This window comes from Eurosta solidaginis, chromosome 2 (assembly GCF_040869045.1).
Source record: "Eurosta solidaginis isolate ZX-2024a chromosome 2, ASM4086904v1, whole genome shotgun sequence".
NCBI lineage: Eukaryota > Metazoa > Arthropoda > Insecta > Diptera > Tephritidae > Eurosta > Eurosta solidaginis.
The window spans coordinates 2,364,676-2,382,100 of NC_090320.1; the positions used below are offsets into that span (position 1 = coordinate 2,364,676).

Here is a 17,425-nt window from a genome sequence, read left to right on the forward strand (position 1 = left end):
TAAATATTAAGCAAGAGTTTTTTTCATAAGTGGGCTGTTTCAGCAACAATTAACGACAGTGTGTTTGCCAACACTTTTCTTTTTAATGCCTCGCCTAAATTATTTCCTAGGTGAAATGTCACTGTTCTGTACATTTTTATTGACTGAGCAATTTTTTGTGGTGAGAAATCCATTCAAGTAAATTTAAAATTATATGTGGGTTAACGAATGTGTTGCAAATTTTTTGGGCAATATTGTGAATTTTTACCTTAGCGAAAAAGAAAGAAAAGTACCAAAATCGTGTCAACTGCCTAAAAAGAACTCAAATTGAAGAAAATCGACCAGTGGACCAAATGGGGTTGGAAGGGACCATTTTTGGTCCAAATGGACCGAAAGTGGCAACCGTGATCGGCAAAAATCTGTAAAACAATATCAAGTGCACAGAAAAGTATGCAACAAAAAGTATGCAACATTGAGGAATAACAGCCTAACTTCTACGTTTGTTGCATACACAAACAAAGCGAAGTTACCTGCGTTCTTGAGGACTTAGGCTGTTATTCCCTTGTGAATACAAATATTAACCGATAACTCTTTTATCGATTAATTTATCGAATTTTCGCAAAGTAATATTGCATTGTCATCGGAGTTATTCATGTGTGGAAAATTTCAGCTCAATCGGACACCGGGAAGTCTATCAAATTTAACTTGCAAGATTTCATTACCTACAACGGCCAAGTGAAACTAAATAAAAGCTTATGATTATAATAATATAAATGTAGTTTAAAAAAACTAAAAAACACGCAAATATCGTGCTGTTTTAGTATCTACAATCCACTTAGATATTTGCTGTTGATAGCATCGTAGCACAGAGGTTCGCGTCTCCACTATTAAGCACAACTCGTTTTGCCGCTAATTGCCGCTAGATGGGTCTAACTCTCCTTTGCGCGCCTAGGCGAGAGAGTTACAAACAAGCGTCATACAAGTGAAGCTGATATAAGCGTGTTAATAAGGATAATGGGAATCTGTTCTCAAATAATTGCATTGTCATCGGTCCTTGATACGTATGCAAAGTTTCAAATTAATCAGACTTCTAGAAACCGGTGAAAATTAAGCTCAAAGATTCCGTTACATACATACATGGATACATAGATAGATACAGGCCAAGGTCGGCTATGCAGATGATATTGTCGTAGTAGCAGTGGCCAAGAAACTTGATCTGCTCAAAGCATTATGTAATGACGCCGTGGGAAGAATAAGGGAATGGTTGACGAACATGGGCATGGAGATGGCTAGCAATAAGACAGAAGTGGTTCTGGTGAGCTCAAAGCGGACTGTGGATGAGTTGGTCCTAACCATAGAAATTATCAAATAAATTCAAAGCCTTCCGTGAAATATCTAGGAGTAATCATTGACTCAAAACTAACTTTTAGGGAGCACTTCAGGGCGGTGGGGGAGAAAATTTCTAGAGTTAGTGGAGCCCTATCGCAAATAATATCGGCGGCCCAAGCGAAGCTACCCGTCAGCTATTATCCAACGTAACCAGCTCTATAATATTATATGCAGCACCAGTATGGCACGGATCTAAAATGGTCCACCAAAAAGATATACTAGCAGCCTATCGCATTACTGCTATACGAATAGCATGTGCTTATCGAACGGTGTCCGACGACGCGATCCATGTTTTATCCAGTATAATCCCAGTAGATCTATTCTCAGGTGAAATGGCCGATCTGTATGGCATTGGAATCAGCCGACCATCTGAAGATGCTAAGAAAATCGCAAGGTCACGAACAATAGTTAGGTGGAAAGAACGGTGGGAAGATTCGAGAAAAGGGCGCTGGACCTTCATGCTAGTCCGGAATATAGCGGAATGGTACGAGCGAAAACACGGCGAACTAAATTACCACCTCATACAGATATTGAGCGGGCACGGATTTTTAATTTGAAACTTGTACTTGAAACACGTTTCAACAACCTTCTCAAAAGTAAAATGAAAGCACGAGTCAGCGTTTTGCCGATTTTCTTGAAATCATTCAAAGCATTAATTTGAAACTTGTACTTGAAACACGTTTCAACAACCTTCTCATAAGTAAAATGAAAGCACGAGTCAGCGTTTTGCCGCTTTTCTTGAAATCATTCAAAGCATCATCTGCAAATTTTGTAGCTTCTCTCAGGTCTTGATTTTTCAACTGCAACTCTCATTGCCAATACCAATAAATAATATTGTTACGAATGTTGGCGGCACTAAGGGGTACTGCCATCTCTAGGCCGATGCTAAGCAGTGACGTGAATTCACGTCAATAACTCAATCATTATGTCTACACATACGCGTGCACGCGGCGGAGAAGCAACGCACAAGCACATGCAGATATCTTATCTGAAATGCTCCTAAAGGTATGCAATAGTGATTGTGGAAGTGTCGCTCACACATACAAGCGCATGGGGTATGAGAGAAGCTATAAAAATTATACATCTGTAGTTGTAGCTGAGAAATTTATAACTAACTAGTAAGTTCTGGAATTAGAAAAGCCTAGAAATATGCAACAAGGAGGTCGCACAGTATAAAAGGACGACAACAGTGGAGGCGAGAAGTCAGTTTCATTTGAGCTATCAGTTTGGTTGTTAAGCAAGCTAGTTGCAAAGTATAAGTGTTATTGTGAAGTACTTTAATAAAAGCCATTTTTCCATTATTCAATATTGGAGTTATTTATTCAATAGTTTAGTGATTCGAACTTAGCAGAAGGGCAAATAAGAGGATTTGCAAGTAAATTCGTTACAATTGGTGTCAGAAGAGGAATTGTTGAATAAATTCCAGGGAACAACAAGGACATGGCAAAGTTCAGTGAATTGAAGATCCAGCAACTGAAAAAGGAGTTGGAGAGCCGTGGATTGAATACAACCGGCAATAAACTCGAACTTCAGGCAAGACTACGAGAGGCAATGGAAGCAGAAGGAATTAACGTGGAAGAGTGTGTCTTTCATCTTGATGGCGACGAGACAACAACAAAAATTGAGGAGAAAAACGAAACACCGCAGACAATGGCGAACACAGACTTGGACACAATATTAGCTGCAATATCTGCACAAACGTCGACAGTAACATCCAAGATTGAAAAACAACTAGAATCGCAGGAAACCAGTATAACATCGCAATTGGAAGAACAGAAGACATATATGGCATCCCAACTGGAAGAGCAGAAGACATATATGGCATCCCAACTGGAATCACAGGAGGCACGTATTTCAGAAATGACGTCGCAAGTGTCATCTCAACTGGAAGACCAAAAGACATATATAGCATCTCAATTGGAAGCGCAAGAAGCACGTATATCTGAAATGTCGGCAGAAATTTTGGAACAGGTATCATCAAAACTGGAAGCGCAGGATGCAAAAATGGCTCAATTTCAGGCAGAAGTAGATGATTTAAAAGGTCGTATGGAGCAGTTACAACTAAATCGCCCAGCTGTTTCAGCAAGCAATCCAAAGGTAAAAACACCATCCTTTGACGGTTCTGTTCCTTTCCAGGTCTTTAAGCTACAGTTTGAGAAGACCACGGCAGTGAACAACTGGAATGCGGAAGATAAAGTTGGTACACTCTTCGTAGCATTGAAAGGACCAGCTGCCGAAATCTTACAGACTATTCCAGAGTACGAACGGAACAGTTATGACGCATTGATGGCTGCTGTAGAACTACGTTATGGAAGCGAGCATAGAAAACAGATATTCCAAATTGAGTTGCAAAACCGCTACCAAAAAGCAAATGAGATATTGAAGGAGTTTGCTTCAGATATTGAAAGATTGGCTCATCTTGCATATGCGGACGCACCCGTGGAATACACTGAAAGGGTAAAAATCCAGAGCTTCATAAATGGCATACGAGATGTGGAAACGAAGCGGGCTACATATGCGAATCCAAAACTAACATTTGCTGAAACGGTATCCCACGCACTGACGCAAGAAACAGCGTCACTTTTGAGTAAGCCCGCATACAAAGCTCATCGCGTGGAAGTGGGGGCCAGACTGGGTAGACACAATTTTGGAAGCATTAAAAGGAACGCAGCAGAAAAACGATGGTGCCGTCAAATGCTTTAAATGTGGGAAGCCAGGGCACATTGCACGTTATTGCAGTACCAATCCTAACAGTTCCAACAATGTGGGTGGTCGTAAACGCAGAGCAGAAGGAGATGAGCAAATCTCCAAGACCACTCAATCGTTAAACTAAAGCGAGTCAGCCCCATGGGGCGACAGCTGGCTCCCTCGATTGAATGCCCCATAATCTCTATCTCGCAAATTGGAAGAAGGTCAAGCAATCTTACTGTCGGAGGACATGTGGATGGAAAGGAACGTTTACTGAGTGTAGATACGGGTGCATCCCATTCCATCATTCGATCAGATTTAGTCAACAAGAAGATAAGACCATTGCTTGGAGCAAGATTACGTACAGCCACGGGAGAGGACACCCAGGTAATTGGAGAAGTAGAATGTAAAGTAGCAATTGGGAACGTCACGGTACTACACAATTTTATAGTGGCAGGTATTGTTGATGAAATCATAATTGGAGTGGACTTCTTAATCAACCAAGGCATCAAAATCGATATGCAAAGCAAGACGATGCGATATAAGAACATGGATGTGCCACTTAATTTCGGCTACGAGAGAGGCTACAGCAGAAAACGAGTGCTGGTGGAAGAGAGTCAGCAAATACCACCAAAATCAGAAGCAGTCATCTGGGCAAAGGTTGATGGAGATTATGGGACAAAAAAATTGTGGGTTATCGAAGCAGCAAATAAATCAGCACTGAACATACTTGTAGGAAAAACCCTGGCTATGACAAAACAAGATGGGCGTATTCCGGTAAGAGTACTCAATGAGTTCAAGTCACCATTCAATTTGACCAAAGGAGCTATTTTGGGAAGATGCCAAGAGGCCGAAGTAGTTATTAACTGTGAACAGCTCCAGGAACACGTTTCATTTTGTAATACTGATCTTTCAAATGACATCACGGCATGGACGCAGGGGCTAGAGGAAGCCTATCAGAGTAAGGCAAAACAACTGCTCCTAAAATACGCGAACATATTTGACCAGGATGGTTCAAAACCAGGCCGCACCAATGTTGTGAAACATCAAATTGACACTGGAGATGCGAGGCCGATCCGTCAAGCTCCACGTAGGGTTCCACTGGCGAAGCGGGAAGTTGTCAGTCAAATCATACAAGAAATGGGCGATAGCGGCGTCATCGAACCATCAGCTAGTCCATGGAGCTCACCGGTAGTACTTGTAAAGAAGAAGGATGGAAAAATGAGGTTTTGCGTGGACTACCGGAAGTTGAATGACGTTACGAAAAAGGATAGCTACCCATTGCCAAGAATTGACGACTCTCTGGACTCGCTATCTGGTACGAAATGGTTTTCCACACTGGACTTGAAAAGCAGCTACTGGCAAGTTGAGGTGAAGGAGGAAGATAAAGAGAAAACAGGCTTCAGTGTCGGTGATGGTCTTTGGCAATTTACAGTGATGCCTTTTGGTAATGCACCAGCTACTTTTGAGAGACTCATGGACCAGGTACTGAAAGGACTACATTGGAAAACCTGCTTGGTGTACCTGGACGACATCATCGTATTGGGCAATAATTTTGATGAACATCTTAAGAACTTGGAGGAAGTTTTCCAGAGAATAGCTGGCGCTGGTCTGAAGTTAAGTCCCAAAAAGTGTGCGCTGTTTAAAAAGGAAGTAAATTATTTGGGTCACAAGGTAACGACAGAGGGCATCTGCACTGCGAACGAAAAGTTAGAGGCTGTAAAGGATTGGCCAAGACCACAGAACCTACATGAATTGAGAAGTTTCCTTGGTCTGTGCACATATTACCGCCGATTTGTACCAAATTTTTCCAGCGTAGCCCATAGCCTCCATGAGCTTACAAGAAAAAATAAAGCTTTTGAATGGAAGAAGGAGCAAGAAGTGGCTTTCCAAACATTGAAAGAGCGTTTGTGCACTGCCCCAATGTTAGCATATCCGATTCCAGGAGCAACATTTATTCTAGATACAGATGCGAGTGGATATGCTATAGGAGGCGTTTTGTCACAACTGGTCGATGGACAGGAGAAGGTAGTTGCATATTACAGCCGTTCGATTGGAAAACCAGAGAGGAACTACTGCGTTACGCGGAGAGAGCTGATCCCGTGTCAGGACAGATCACGCAGCGTTAAAATGGCTTCTGCAGTTCCGTAATCCGGAAGGACAATTGGCACGGTGATCGAGCGACTACAAAGCTATGACTTTTCCATTGAGCATTGAGTACCCATGGAAATGCCGATGCAATGTCACGAAGACCATGTAGTTTGGAATGCAAGCACTGTTCAAAGGCTGAGGCTAAAGAAGACATTATAGATGTCCGGCTAATGACTATAACGTGTACGGATGAATGGGACAGGGAACAACTAAGAAAGTGTCAGCTAGAAGATACAGATCTGTCACATGTTATGCAAGGGCTCGAACGACACGAAAGACCAAGCAGAGGGGAGATGTCAGCAGAGAGGACAGTGGAACAGTTTAGAATTGATATCCGGTTGCTTGCATCGAGTATGGGAGAGTGAGGATGGTCAAAGCAAAAATAAACTGATAGTTGTTCCCAGAAAGAGGATTCCTGACGTGCTCAGTGAGCTGCATAATGGTCCAAGCGGCGGTCATTTTGGAATCACGAAGACGCTCGAGAAGACTAAACAGAGATTCTATTGGGTTGGTTGCCACCAGTCGGTCACTGAGTGGATTGCCAACTGCGAGGTTTGCAGCAGAGCGAAAGGGCCCAGAACCCGAAGTCATGGCCAGATGAAGTAATATAACTCAGGTGCGCCATTTGAAAGGATCGCTATGGATATCGTCGGTCCATTTCCTACTAGCAACAGCGGAAACAAATATGTACTGGTAGTTATGGATTATTTCAGCAAATGGCCAGAGGTATACCCAATCCCAAATCAAGAAGCGGAAACAGTAGCAGAAGTGTTTATAAACAATTGGGTTGCAAGGTATGGTGTAGCAATGGAGTTACATTCTGACCAAGGCAGGAATTTCGAATCAGCTGTGTTCCAGGAAATGTGTAAATCATTGGGCATTCGAAAAACATGGACAACTGCATTGCATCCTCAATCCGATGGTATGGTAGAACGATTCAATAGAACATTGGAGGAGCACTTAAGGAAAGTAGTAGACAAGTACCATAAAGAGTGGGATACCCGCATACCATTATTCTTGATGGCTTACCGATCAGCAGTGCATGAGACAACGGGCCAAACCCCTGCAAAAGTAATTTTTGGCAATGACCTTAGACTGCCAGCTGATTTGAAGTTTGGGATATGTGCCAATGCGGAGAGAAATGTCAAGAAATTCACTGGTGATTTGGAAGAAGAGCTAAGGGAAATACATGATCTGATAAGGCAACGAACAAAGATTATGAGTGACAAGATGAAAGCCAGATACGATCAAGCAATTAATTCGGAAGGTTTTCAGGAAGGAGATTTGTAAAACGGATCAACGATGTAGTGTACCGCATGCAAACCATAGGTAAACCACGAACCAAAATGAAAGTGGTCCATTTGGAAAGGCTGGCAACGTTTAGATCGAGAGATTTGTCTGATCGGGACGATCAGACTTAGATGGAGGTCAGTGTTACGAATGTTGGCGGCACTAAGGGGTACTGCCATATCTAGGCCGATGCTAAGCAGTGACGTGAATTCACGTCAATAACTCAATCATTATGTCTACACATACGCGTGCACGCGGCGGAGAAGCAACGCACAAGCACATGCAGATATCTTATCTGAAATGCTCCTAAAGGTATGCAATTGTGATTGCGGAAGTGTCGCTCACACATCCAAGCGCATGGGGTATGAGAGAAGCTATAAAAATTATACATCTGTAGTTGTAGCTGAGAAATTTATAACTAACTAGTAAGTTCTGGAATTAGAAAAGCCTAGAAATATGCAACAAGGAGGTCGGACAGTATAAAAGGGCGATAACAGTGGAGGCGAGAAGTCAGTTTCATTTGAGCTATCAATCAGTTTGGATGTTAAGCAAGCTAGTTGCAAGGTATAAGTGTTATTGTGAAGTACTTTAATAAAGGCCATTTTTCCATTATTCAATATTGGAGTTATTTATTCAACAGTTTAGTGATTCGAACTTAGCAGAAGGCCAAATAAGAGGATTTGCAAGTAAATTCGTTACAATATAATTTAAAAATAAGAAATAAAGACACGCCTGACTTTATTTGAAAAAAGGTAGTTTTAAGGAACTGTAGATAAAAGATGTCCCCGAAACTTCAAGAACAAAAAATAAAATAAATTTAGACATTTTCTGACTTGCTTTTACAACATAACGGAGGTTTAATTAAATTAAAAGCGGAACATAAGGGATGAAACTAATATGAAAAGTTGCACTTTTGTGAATGTAAAAGCTTCAATGTGAAACTAAAGGAAAACATTTCAGATTCAGAGATACAATTTCAAAGGGTACAAAATCGAGATATTTAAGCTTTTAAAGCTCTCAAAGTTTATATAACTAATCTCTCAACTACATACAGCTCTCTAATTGCTATGAATAGATTTACTTAAGCTATCAAAATATATGAGCTACAGATTGGGAAAACTTTGTATTTATATACAACTAAAATTCCCAAGTTAATCAAACAGACTTTCAGCTAAATATTTATAGGTGAATTATATAATTTCGAACTCGAATGTGCTAAGTAAGCATATCAAGCCAATAAGAACTTTATCTGAAGCGATTAAGTCCTGAAGTGTGCCACGAAGAAGTGTTTATGGATTCATTACATATTAAGCTTTAATTCATTGCATGCTGTGCGGCGTTTAACACAACGTCGTAGTAACTCCGGTAACGTAAATTGTTACATAAGACATACTTTATGCCGTAATAAAATAGTTAACTTGTGGCTTGGGTACATCAGATCGCAACAGTTAAGCGCTGACTTTGAGCTACATTAAAATTGGCAAGGATTTGAGTTACCAAAACTCTCAGTGAAAGTAAGAAGTGATTAAACTAAAAGCATGATAAAATTTATGAAAACTATAAATTCAAGGTTAACACAATAACTTTGCTGTCAACATGGCGCCGGTGGTAAAGATTTGTGTTAAATAGGCACGAAAGTTGTGACGTTCTTTAGTCGCCATGGGTTATTGTCCGCCAAATGTGGTTGATAAGTAAGTTATTGATACATATATGTATATATGTATGTATGTGGTAGATATGTTTGTTTGTAAATATGCATATTCATGCAATAAGCACTTGTTGAAGGTTCTAATACTGATGATGATAAGTGCGGTTTGAATTTATTTTCTGTGGCTAATTTTGTATTTTTGAAATAAGATTTTACCAAAAATATTTCTGGTCGTTGAAAGCGGTTAATTGTAAGGCTCATACGAATTCCTCCTGAACACGACTTCAAGGAACATACTTATTTACTGAGTGTGGAATGTAAAAAAAAAAAAACTATATACAAAGGAAGCAGACAAACGATATGCAGGAATACTGACGTCCATAGAAAAAGAGCAGCAAAGTTCACTTACTACCTTTTAGGAATTTTTATGTTAAACAATATTGCGTTTATAATTCACTCATTGATTAAAATGACCTTTATTTAAAATTTAATCTCAAAAATAAAACAAAGTTTTAAATTAGTTGTTTACTTGAAAAATCTTAAATTTCGCAAAACAAAAATTAAATTTTCTTCGATTTAACCTTTTTACAATTTACGTTCTTCTTTCTGTGGACGGCACAATAAGTCTTAAGTGTACTATTTAAAAAGTTAAGAAATATGAGTTCTTACCTGCATTTCTGGTGGTCCACCCTCATCTCGTATCAGTAATAAATAACTTTGGCCATCTATGAATACTTCCTTCTTAAAGCGTCCGCCTTCAGGCGACTCCTCTTGCATATAGGAACCAGTTAAATATCGATGTACTAAAGCTGATTTGCCAGAGTTCAATGAACCAACAATACCCAAACGTAAATCGGGCACTGAGCGTGAGATCGTCCATTCTTGACTGTTGACAAAGGAATCTGAAAAATATAAATTAAATAAAAAATAGCAGGTGTTATTTAATGTTTATATGAAGAAAGAAAAGAGTCGCGCGTTCGGTTGAAAGTAAAGTAGGCACCCAACTTAATTTTTCAGTCTTTTCTAAATATTTTTCGGAGAAGTGATAAATTTCTATAAAACCCAAAGACATTGCACAGGCCTCAAAAAATGCATACAGGCTACAAAAAATACCACTTAGCCTCTATTCAAATTACCAAAAATGTCAGCCAATTAATATGCAATACAAAGCTTAAAAATTTTTTAAATTTGATTGGATAGTTGTTGTATGTAAGAATGTGGCGCGCACGTAACGAAAGTAATTATTTCTGACAATCATGCATTCATGTAGTACGAGTATTTTGGTAGAAAAAATATGTATTTAAATAATTTGTTGGTAGGTGATTGGCAGCTTAAGTGGACAGAGATTTCAGCGAGGCAATAAAGAAATTACTAGAATAAATATTCCAGTTGTATAAGATTGTTGTCAAATATGTAATTCATGCAGTTGATGACAGCTGTCAGCGATCACATTTCGACAAAACTTCTCACAAATAGAGTATATACTGGAAAAATAGCATTTAAAACTGTGTGTGAAAAAATAGTTCACAAAATTTGACATATCAGTTTAAAATATTCAAGTATTTATAGAAAACACTTGAACTTCGTTGACCAAAAAAGTTCAGTAAAGCGCACAAAAAAAAAAAAAAAACAAAACAGAACTAAGTACGTTGATATGTACATATGTGTATGTATGTATATTAGGGTGGGTCGATTTGTATGGACGAAAGTTAACCGATATCGCGCCATCGATTTTTCGATAGGATTTGGGCTCCGACCCAAAAATGTCCGCTAAAAACGTTGTCGATCACAGTTTTTTGAAAAAAACAAAAATATTTTTTTTGAAAATTTTACAATCAAATGAAAAGTTTTTTAGTAGGTCATGAAAAAAACCTTAAAAATAAAAGTCGAAAAAAAGTAAAAAAAATTAAATTTCGCAGCCTCGAAAATTATTTTTTTGGGTATGCGTAGTGGAACTTTTTTTCCTGAGCCCTATCGAAAAATCGATGACGCGATATCGGTTAATAAATCGAACCCGTCTAATGTATATACAGTAAACAGTCTTTGATATGGTTCCAAATCTAGTTTACATTTTATTGTTATTTTTGTATACCCAAAGGCGAGAATATTAATCTTTAGTTCTATTAACTTTCCGCTTGGTGGCGCTGCGTAGAGGGACAAAATGCACCAGCCTGCAATCCCGTGTAAACCCTACGAAACGATTAGGGATTTTGATTTTGAAAAACAAATTATATGCTTCCGAGCACGTTGAAGACGATGCTGTCGCTAATTTTTGAATTTAATACATACCTAGTTTTCAAGTTATATGGAATTTTCCTTAAAAAAAATATATAACACATTTTTCGTGTGATCGATTTGTTATCAAAAATTTATAAATTTTTTATCTATAAATTTTCGAAAAATTATCGATTTGTTTAAAAAAAAAATGTCGACTTTTCATCGGTGTATTTATTGGCCGAAAGCTGAAAGTTTGGTTTTTTGCTATTTTTGAAAACTCATATAAATTATAATGTAAGTGGTATAGTCGTAATTTTATTGTAAGATGCTAATTTATCTTACAATAAAATTTTATATCAGAAATTATACCTTGAACCTTGTTCTTAAAGAGGGCTGGAAACCAAATTATGAAGATGCATCCTAAGCTCAGGGGCTATGTTCAAATTATACCAATTTTTGGGGTTTCGACCACATTTTATCGAAAAGAGGCATCATTGAAAATTATTGACCAGAGGTTCGTGCTCAGCGTAAAAAATCCATAATTTAACATTTGGTTTCGAACTACGTGCATAAAGTTTTAAGTATATAATTTGGTTTAGTTATAGCTTTGTAAATTTTTTGAAAAAAGGATCGTTCGGCAGGTGCAAGAAGCAAACAAACGTTTGTTGGAAAGTTCTTTTTGTGTATCGGGTAACGAGGAGGTGTACTTTGGGGGAAAATGCTTTTAAAAAGGTGCGCATTTGTCGATTTTATGAGTTATCGAAAAAGGTTTGGGGGGCATTTCCCAATCATGTTGAAAATGAAAATCGGAGGTGCAAGCTCGGATCACCATGGCATACAGAGAAAAAAATTTAAAACATTTTTCAATTTAAGGCCATCCCACCTTTGCAAAAATGCATATAAATTTGAAAGTTAATCACCAAATGAAGCTGTGTCAAATGCCCCATGAAATGTATCAAAGCTTATGTTATTCATTATTTTGGAATTATTTTAAGTGGCAGTTAAAAGAAAAAGAATTAACCTCGTCTTATTTAAAGTCCTTTAAAGGACACTTGCATGTACAAAATTTATATGGAGCAGTTATTCCTCATTGTATTCTACATAAAAGTTTCTATATCGATATTTTTTTTCTCAATCAATTGCTTAGGAGATATTAGCCATGAATTTTTTGGTGCATTTTCAGCCTTTAGGTCGATTACCCATAACATTTTTCAGATAAACACTTCTAAAATTATTTTTGAATTATTAATATAAACCAAAACTTGCGTGGGACAACATGTGTCGGTATTTAGTATATCATTAAAATTTATTATTTATCTTTCGTGATATTGAAAGCGTGTTGAGTTTTGTGAAAAGTTTCAAATGACAAACAACGCAATTTTTCTGTTTTCATTACTAAACTCCGAGCTGGGTGTATAAAATTATATTTCAACAGAAACTAGACTACCCTAGGTGCTTAATTTTTGCTGCTGACGGTTATTTTACGAGCGAGCTCCAAAGCACTTGGGAGGTTTGTTCACAGGTTTGCTATTCGATTTATATTAATATTGTCACTGAGATGGAGCGGCGAGCTACCCAGCCGGAATAAAAGCTAGCCACGGGTTAACTGCATGTTGGTGTAAAACTAGTCCAATATACTAGTTTTCTTTGAAAGGATCTCATTATTTTTCTAACAGAAAGCTACTTCTATTACTTCTATTCTATTACTTCTATGGCAATGTTGCATGAATCGACAATTAGTTTCATAGCTAACTTTTTTTATAGGTAACTAAGAGTGAGTTCTTTGTTTGTTTTGAGGCGTATACGTAGCACTACAATGTTGCCATCAGGATATGACTGGCATAGAGATATATGATTTACATTTATGGCGAACAAATGCCAATGTGTGAATGTGAGAATTTGCTTGCTCCTGCTTTAGTTTCTTAGTCCTTTTGTCTGCTCACTTCATTCACCAAACACAAGTCATATGCTTAGCTGTCCTTGTCCAAGTTCATCAAGTTTTTGATTGACAGTTAGGCAGCCAAGCGGCCAGTCATCAAACAACATTATATCCTTGCAAACATTCATGCTTACATCTAAGGACACACTTCGATTGGCGCTTCCCAGCTGGAAGAATAGGAGCCTAACCGTCTGGTTTTGTTAACAATAGTTTAATTTTTGTTATGGTTGGACACTTTTGTGATTTAAATGGATTGCTACAGTAACAATTTTTCGTCAAATTTGTAACTCTTATTTTGTCTTTTATTGCATCGTAGTGTGGCGTCTTGACGTGAACTACTGGCTCTAGGTGTGGTAGTGGAAAAACGGCATGATACGTTTTCTTTCATTCAAAAGAGCAAAAAAATCGCAATTTTTCAACAATTCTCTTGCAGCCACTTTCAGTCTTTTGTTTTTTTTTTTTTTTGCATATTTGATTTCTTCGGAGTCTTTTTTGCTACATTTTGATCATTTGCCATTCGTCATTAAGTGACATTTCGAGTAGTGTAGCAAATTCGCAAGTGTGTCAGCTGCTTGATGCTGTCAAGCATCACGTCACACGACATCATACTGTGTCACTGTAACGTTATATACATATATGAACAATAAACGGTATAGTGAGTTTGGAAAGGTATGATGATTATTTTAAAAGCGGCAGTATAATTGTAATGTAAAAATGTATAAAATTTCAAAATATTAATGCAAAGTAATATATTTTCTTTAGAGATTGATTTTCAAAAAGCTCTTTATACCTAAAATAACCCAGCTCTCAGTATTAATATTTCATATGGCTTATTATAGGTGGGTACTAATTTGTTAATCATAGAAAATGTATGGTGAAGTGCGAGCAGTCCAGCGTTTTTACTGCGCCAATTAAGTAAAAAATATTATTAAAGCTACGAACTGAATCCATATTAGCATTCTAAATAGTTAACCCTAAGCGTGTGCCAGTTCGACAAAAGCGTTAACAGTACGCGCAGGCGTTCGTTTGCTTGATTGACCATAAAAGGGTAATATAAGAGTCAGGTTTATGCCAATGTTTACTTTGAGGTTGTTAGCAAGTAGCATTGAAGAAAAAAGCTCGACGCGCAGGCATGTTATTGGCTGAGTCACAGTGGCGCATGCGCAATGCAAACTAAATTGCCTGCAATACAAGCTTGTTTTATAATCAGCGGGTGTACGACGTTTATGTTCGCCTTCGATTGGACTTTTACGTGAAGTTGTCAATGTCATCACCATCATGATCAAATGATGCACTTTGCCAGAGCATTGACATGCAACAGTCGCGAAATGCCGGCAAATTAGTTGCAGCAAAACTCACAATTTTGTTGTTTGCTGTAGTGATTTTTGTTGTTTATTATTTAAACAAAAAAAAAAAAAACATTTTTATTTTTATGTGGGCTAAACTGGTTAATTGTGAGTTTTGAAGGCTCTTTACGTGAATTGGTTATCAGCATTCGATATAAACTTATTTGCTGTTTTAATTTACATCTTCTGTATTTATTCATTCGCACTTTTGAAAATGACTTCTTTTGGTATATATGTATGTAGATGTTGATGTATGGAAAATTCTATATCTTTAACGCCCACTTGTAGAACGGCAAGCTACCTTTCTAGCTCAGAGTAAGCTTCTATTGAGGTGTTAAGCTCATTAAATTTGGGTAAATTTCAAAACTAACTCTGCGGTCAAAAAGGTCTGCAAGTTCGCCTAACATTACTTATATTGGCCAGATTTTTAGCTAAAGTCTTACCTAGTCCCGGCTTTAACGACTAAATTTAAACCGAGGTATATACGATTTTATATGAACTAGGCACACGATATCGAATGATACGTGTCGAGCTGGGGCTGTATTCTGTTTTACGATTCGTGTTCGAAATAAATTTTTTAAATCACAATAAGTCGGGAATGATTGGCCAGGTTAATGATATATGTGAACTAGTAATTATGGGCACTCTTAAGACCTATAATTGGTTATTATTTTTATAAAAAGGTTGACCTTTTCATATTTATCGATTGGGTAAAAATCGTATAAGCATTGCACTTAATATGTAGCAGACTTAGACTCTCTTAAGTATATACACACACAACATATGGATCTGGCTTAACGCAAAGATATTGGAACAGTAACATACGAGAAAAGCTAAAGGTATCGCTTTGAGATAAATTGAAAAATTGGGCGGCCGTCATTTCATAAAGACATATACCACCAAAACAAATTAACCAGATCTCGCTACAATAAACAGAAATAAAAGAAAGAAGACACAAACCAACAAACAGGGTTAATAACGTGCGATCAATTTCATAAGCCTGCCACTTAAGAAAATATTAGAAAAATCAGTAACGGCAGTAGCAAAAAGGAAAAGCAACACTCCCATAAACAAACAAAAAACGGTCACATGAATTGTTATGTAAATTATTAAAAGGAGTGATACGCTTAACAATGCAGAAAGACCTCTTCCTAAAAATAACACAAGACGAACATGCGAAGGACAATAGATGACCTGAAATGTGCCTACATTGTACATCATAAGGGAATATAACGACACACATATGATTGCATATTACTATAACTTGTATGGAATGCGAGTCTCAGAGCAGCCCAGAGTAGACATCTGAAGACAGCAGCGATTATATACAGTGAGAGGGTTAATCTTACAGGGCAACAAGGTACTCGCATGGAGGCATGTTTTTGGTAACTGAATATTGTGAACTACACGTGAAAATTGCTGTATTATGAGTTGTTAAAAGATCGTAAAAAATCACAAAATATACTTAAACATTAATGAAAAGAAATGAGACAACAACAACAGTAAAAATATAATTTATATGTGAAGGCTACTTCAAAAAGCAGGAGGTGGTCAGCAGAGGACACAAGGCGTTGTACATGTAAAAAATAGCATAACCAAGAAGGGTAAAGAAAATGGCATTGAAATGAAAAATTACATAGGAGTATACAACTATGTAGCTTTGTTTATGGAAGTGGGTATTTCTGCAGCAAAGGTTTGATAGAAGAATGACATATGAACGATTCTTGCTAGGCAGCTGAGTAGGAAGTAAAGTAGCGAGATGCACACTGTCTCTTAAATACATTTTATGAGAGCGTGTGCGTGCCCATGTACCCTGCAGACTCGCATTACTGCTTTAATGACTACCTGCGAACTGGTGCTAATCGGATACTTAGTTGGTGGCCACACTTGTACCAACAGCGCTTAAGTCAGAGCGATACGAATTTAAATTAATTACTCGAAGGCAGCGACTAGTTCAAAACCGCTTGCAATTGAACCAGTTAAGAACGCGCTAAAAAAGCCTGCAAAGGGGACAATTGCCATTTTGTAGGACATCACAATGTTAAAGGTGTCAGTTGAAAGCATCGCAAGGGGACAGAAAAAAGAACCGCCTGTTAGTAGAGCTTACGATTTCTTCTCGAACACAAGTGAGATTTTCGAAATCGAGAATTCGAGAACTCGACTTCTCGCGAGATTCTCGTGTCTCGAAGTACTCGTAAATCTCGCGAGCTTCTCGACATAAATTTAATTGCTGTATGGACAGTATTTATACACTTGTTTTTTTTTTTTTTACTTGTGAATTTTTTTTGATTGTATTGCTTTCCAATGACATTTAAATCAAAACATATTTATTATACATACATATACATAATTTTGTTCACAATATTTTATTTTTTTAACGAGACATCGAGAACACGGCTTCTTGTAAGATTCTCGTATCTCGAAATACTCGTAATACTCGCGAGCTTCTCGACTTTCAATTCTCGCGAGATTCTCGAATCTCGTAATACCCGCGAAGTTCAGAAAATTAAAATTATAACCTATAATTGTAAGTTTCTGAGCTCCAATTGTAATAACTAATCTTCCCTGTACCCTTAAGGTTAGTTTTCAAGCCCATACTATTCTAGTATAATAAAGTGCAAGCTTCAAGTGTCTAAGATTTCTATTTGATTTTTAATAAATTTTTTTTGCAACTAAAACTCCGCACATTAATAAAATAAAATTTTATTAATTGTTTAAGGAAACCAATTTTTTTGCAGAAATTTTGCGAAATTTTTTTCTTCGGGAATTTTTAATTTT

General features: G+C 37.5%; 1 protein-coding gene across 3 annotated transcripts in view; it reads right to left on the reverse strand.

Annotated features, from left to right (window-relative positions):
• CenG1A (Centaurin-gamma-1A) overlaps window positions 1-17,425 on the reverse strand; it is a 115,586-nt gene that overhangs the window by 38,120 nt on the left and 60,041 nt on the right. For all 3 annotated transcript variants that reach the window (XM_067764045.1, XM_067764044.1, XM_067764046.1), the window contains one exon: window positions 9,815-10,047. In XM_067764045.1, the coding sequence (XP_067620146.1) occupies window positions 9,815-10,047 (233 nt within the window). The remainder of the gene's footprint in view (window positions 1-9,814; window positions 10,048-17,425) is intronic.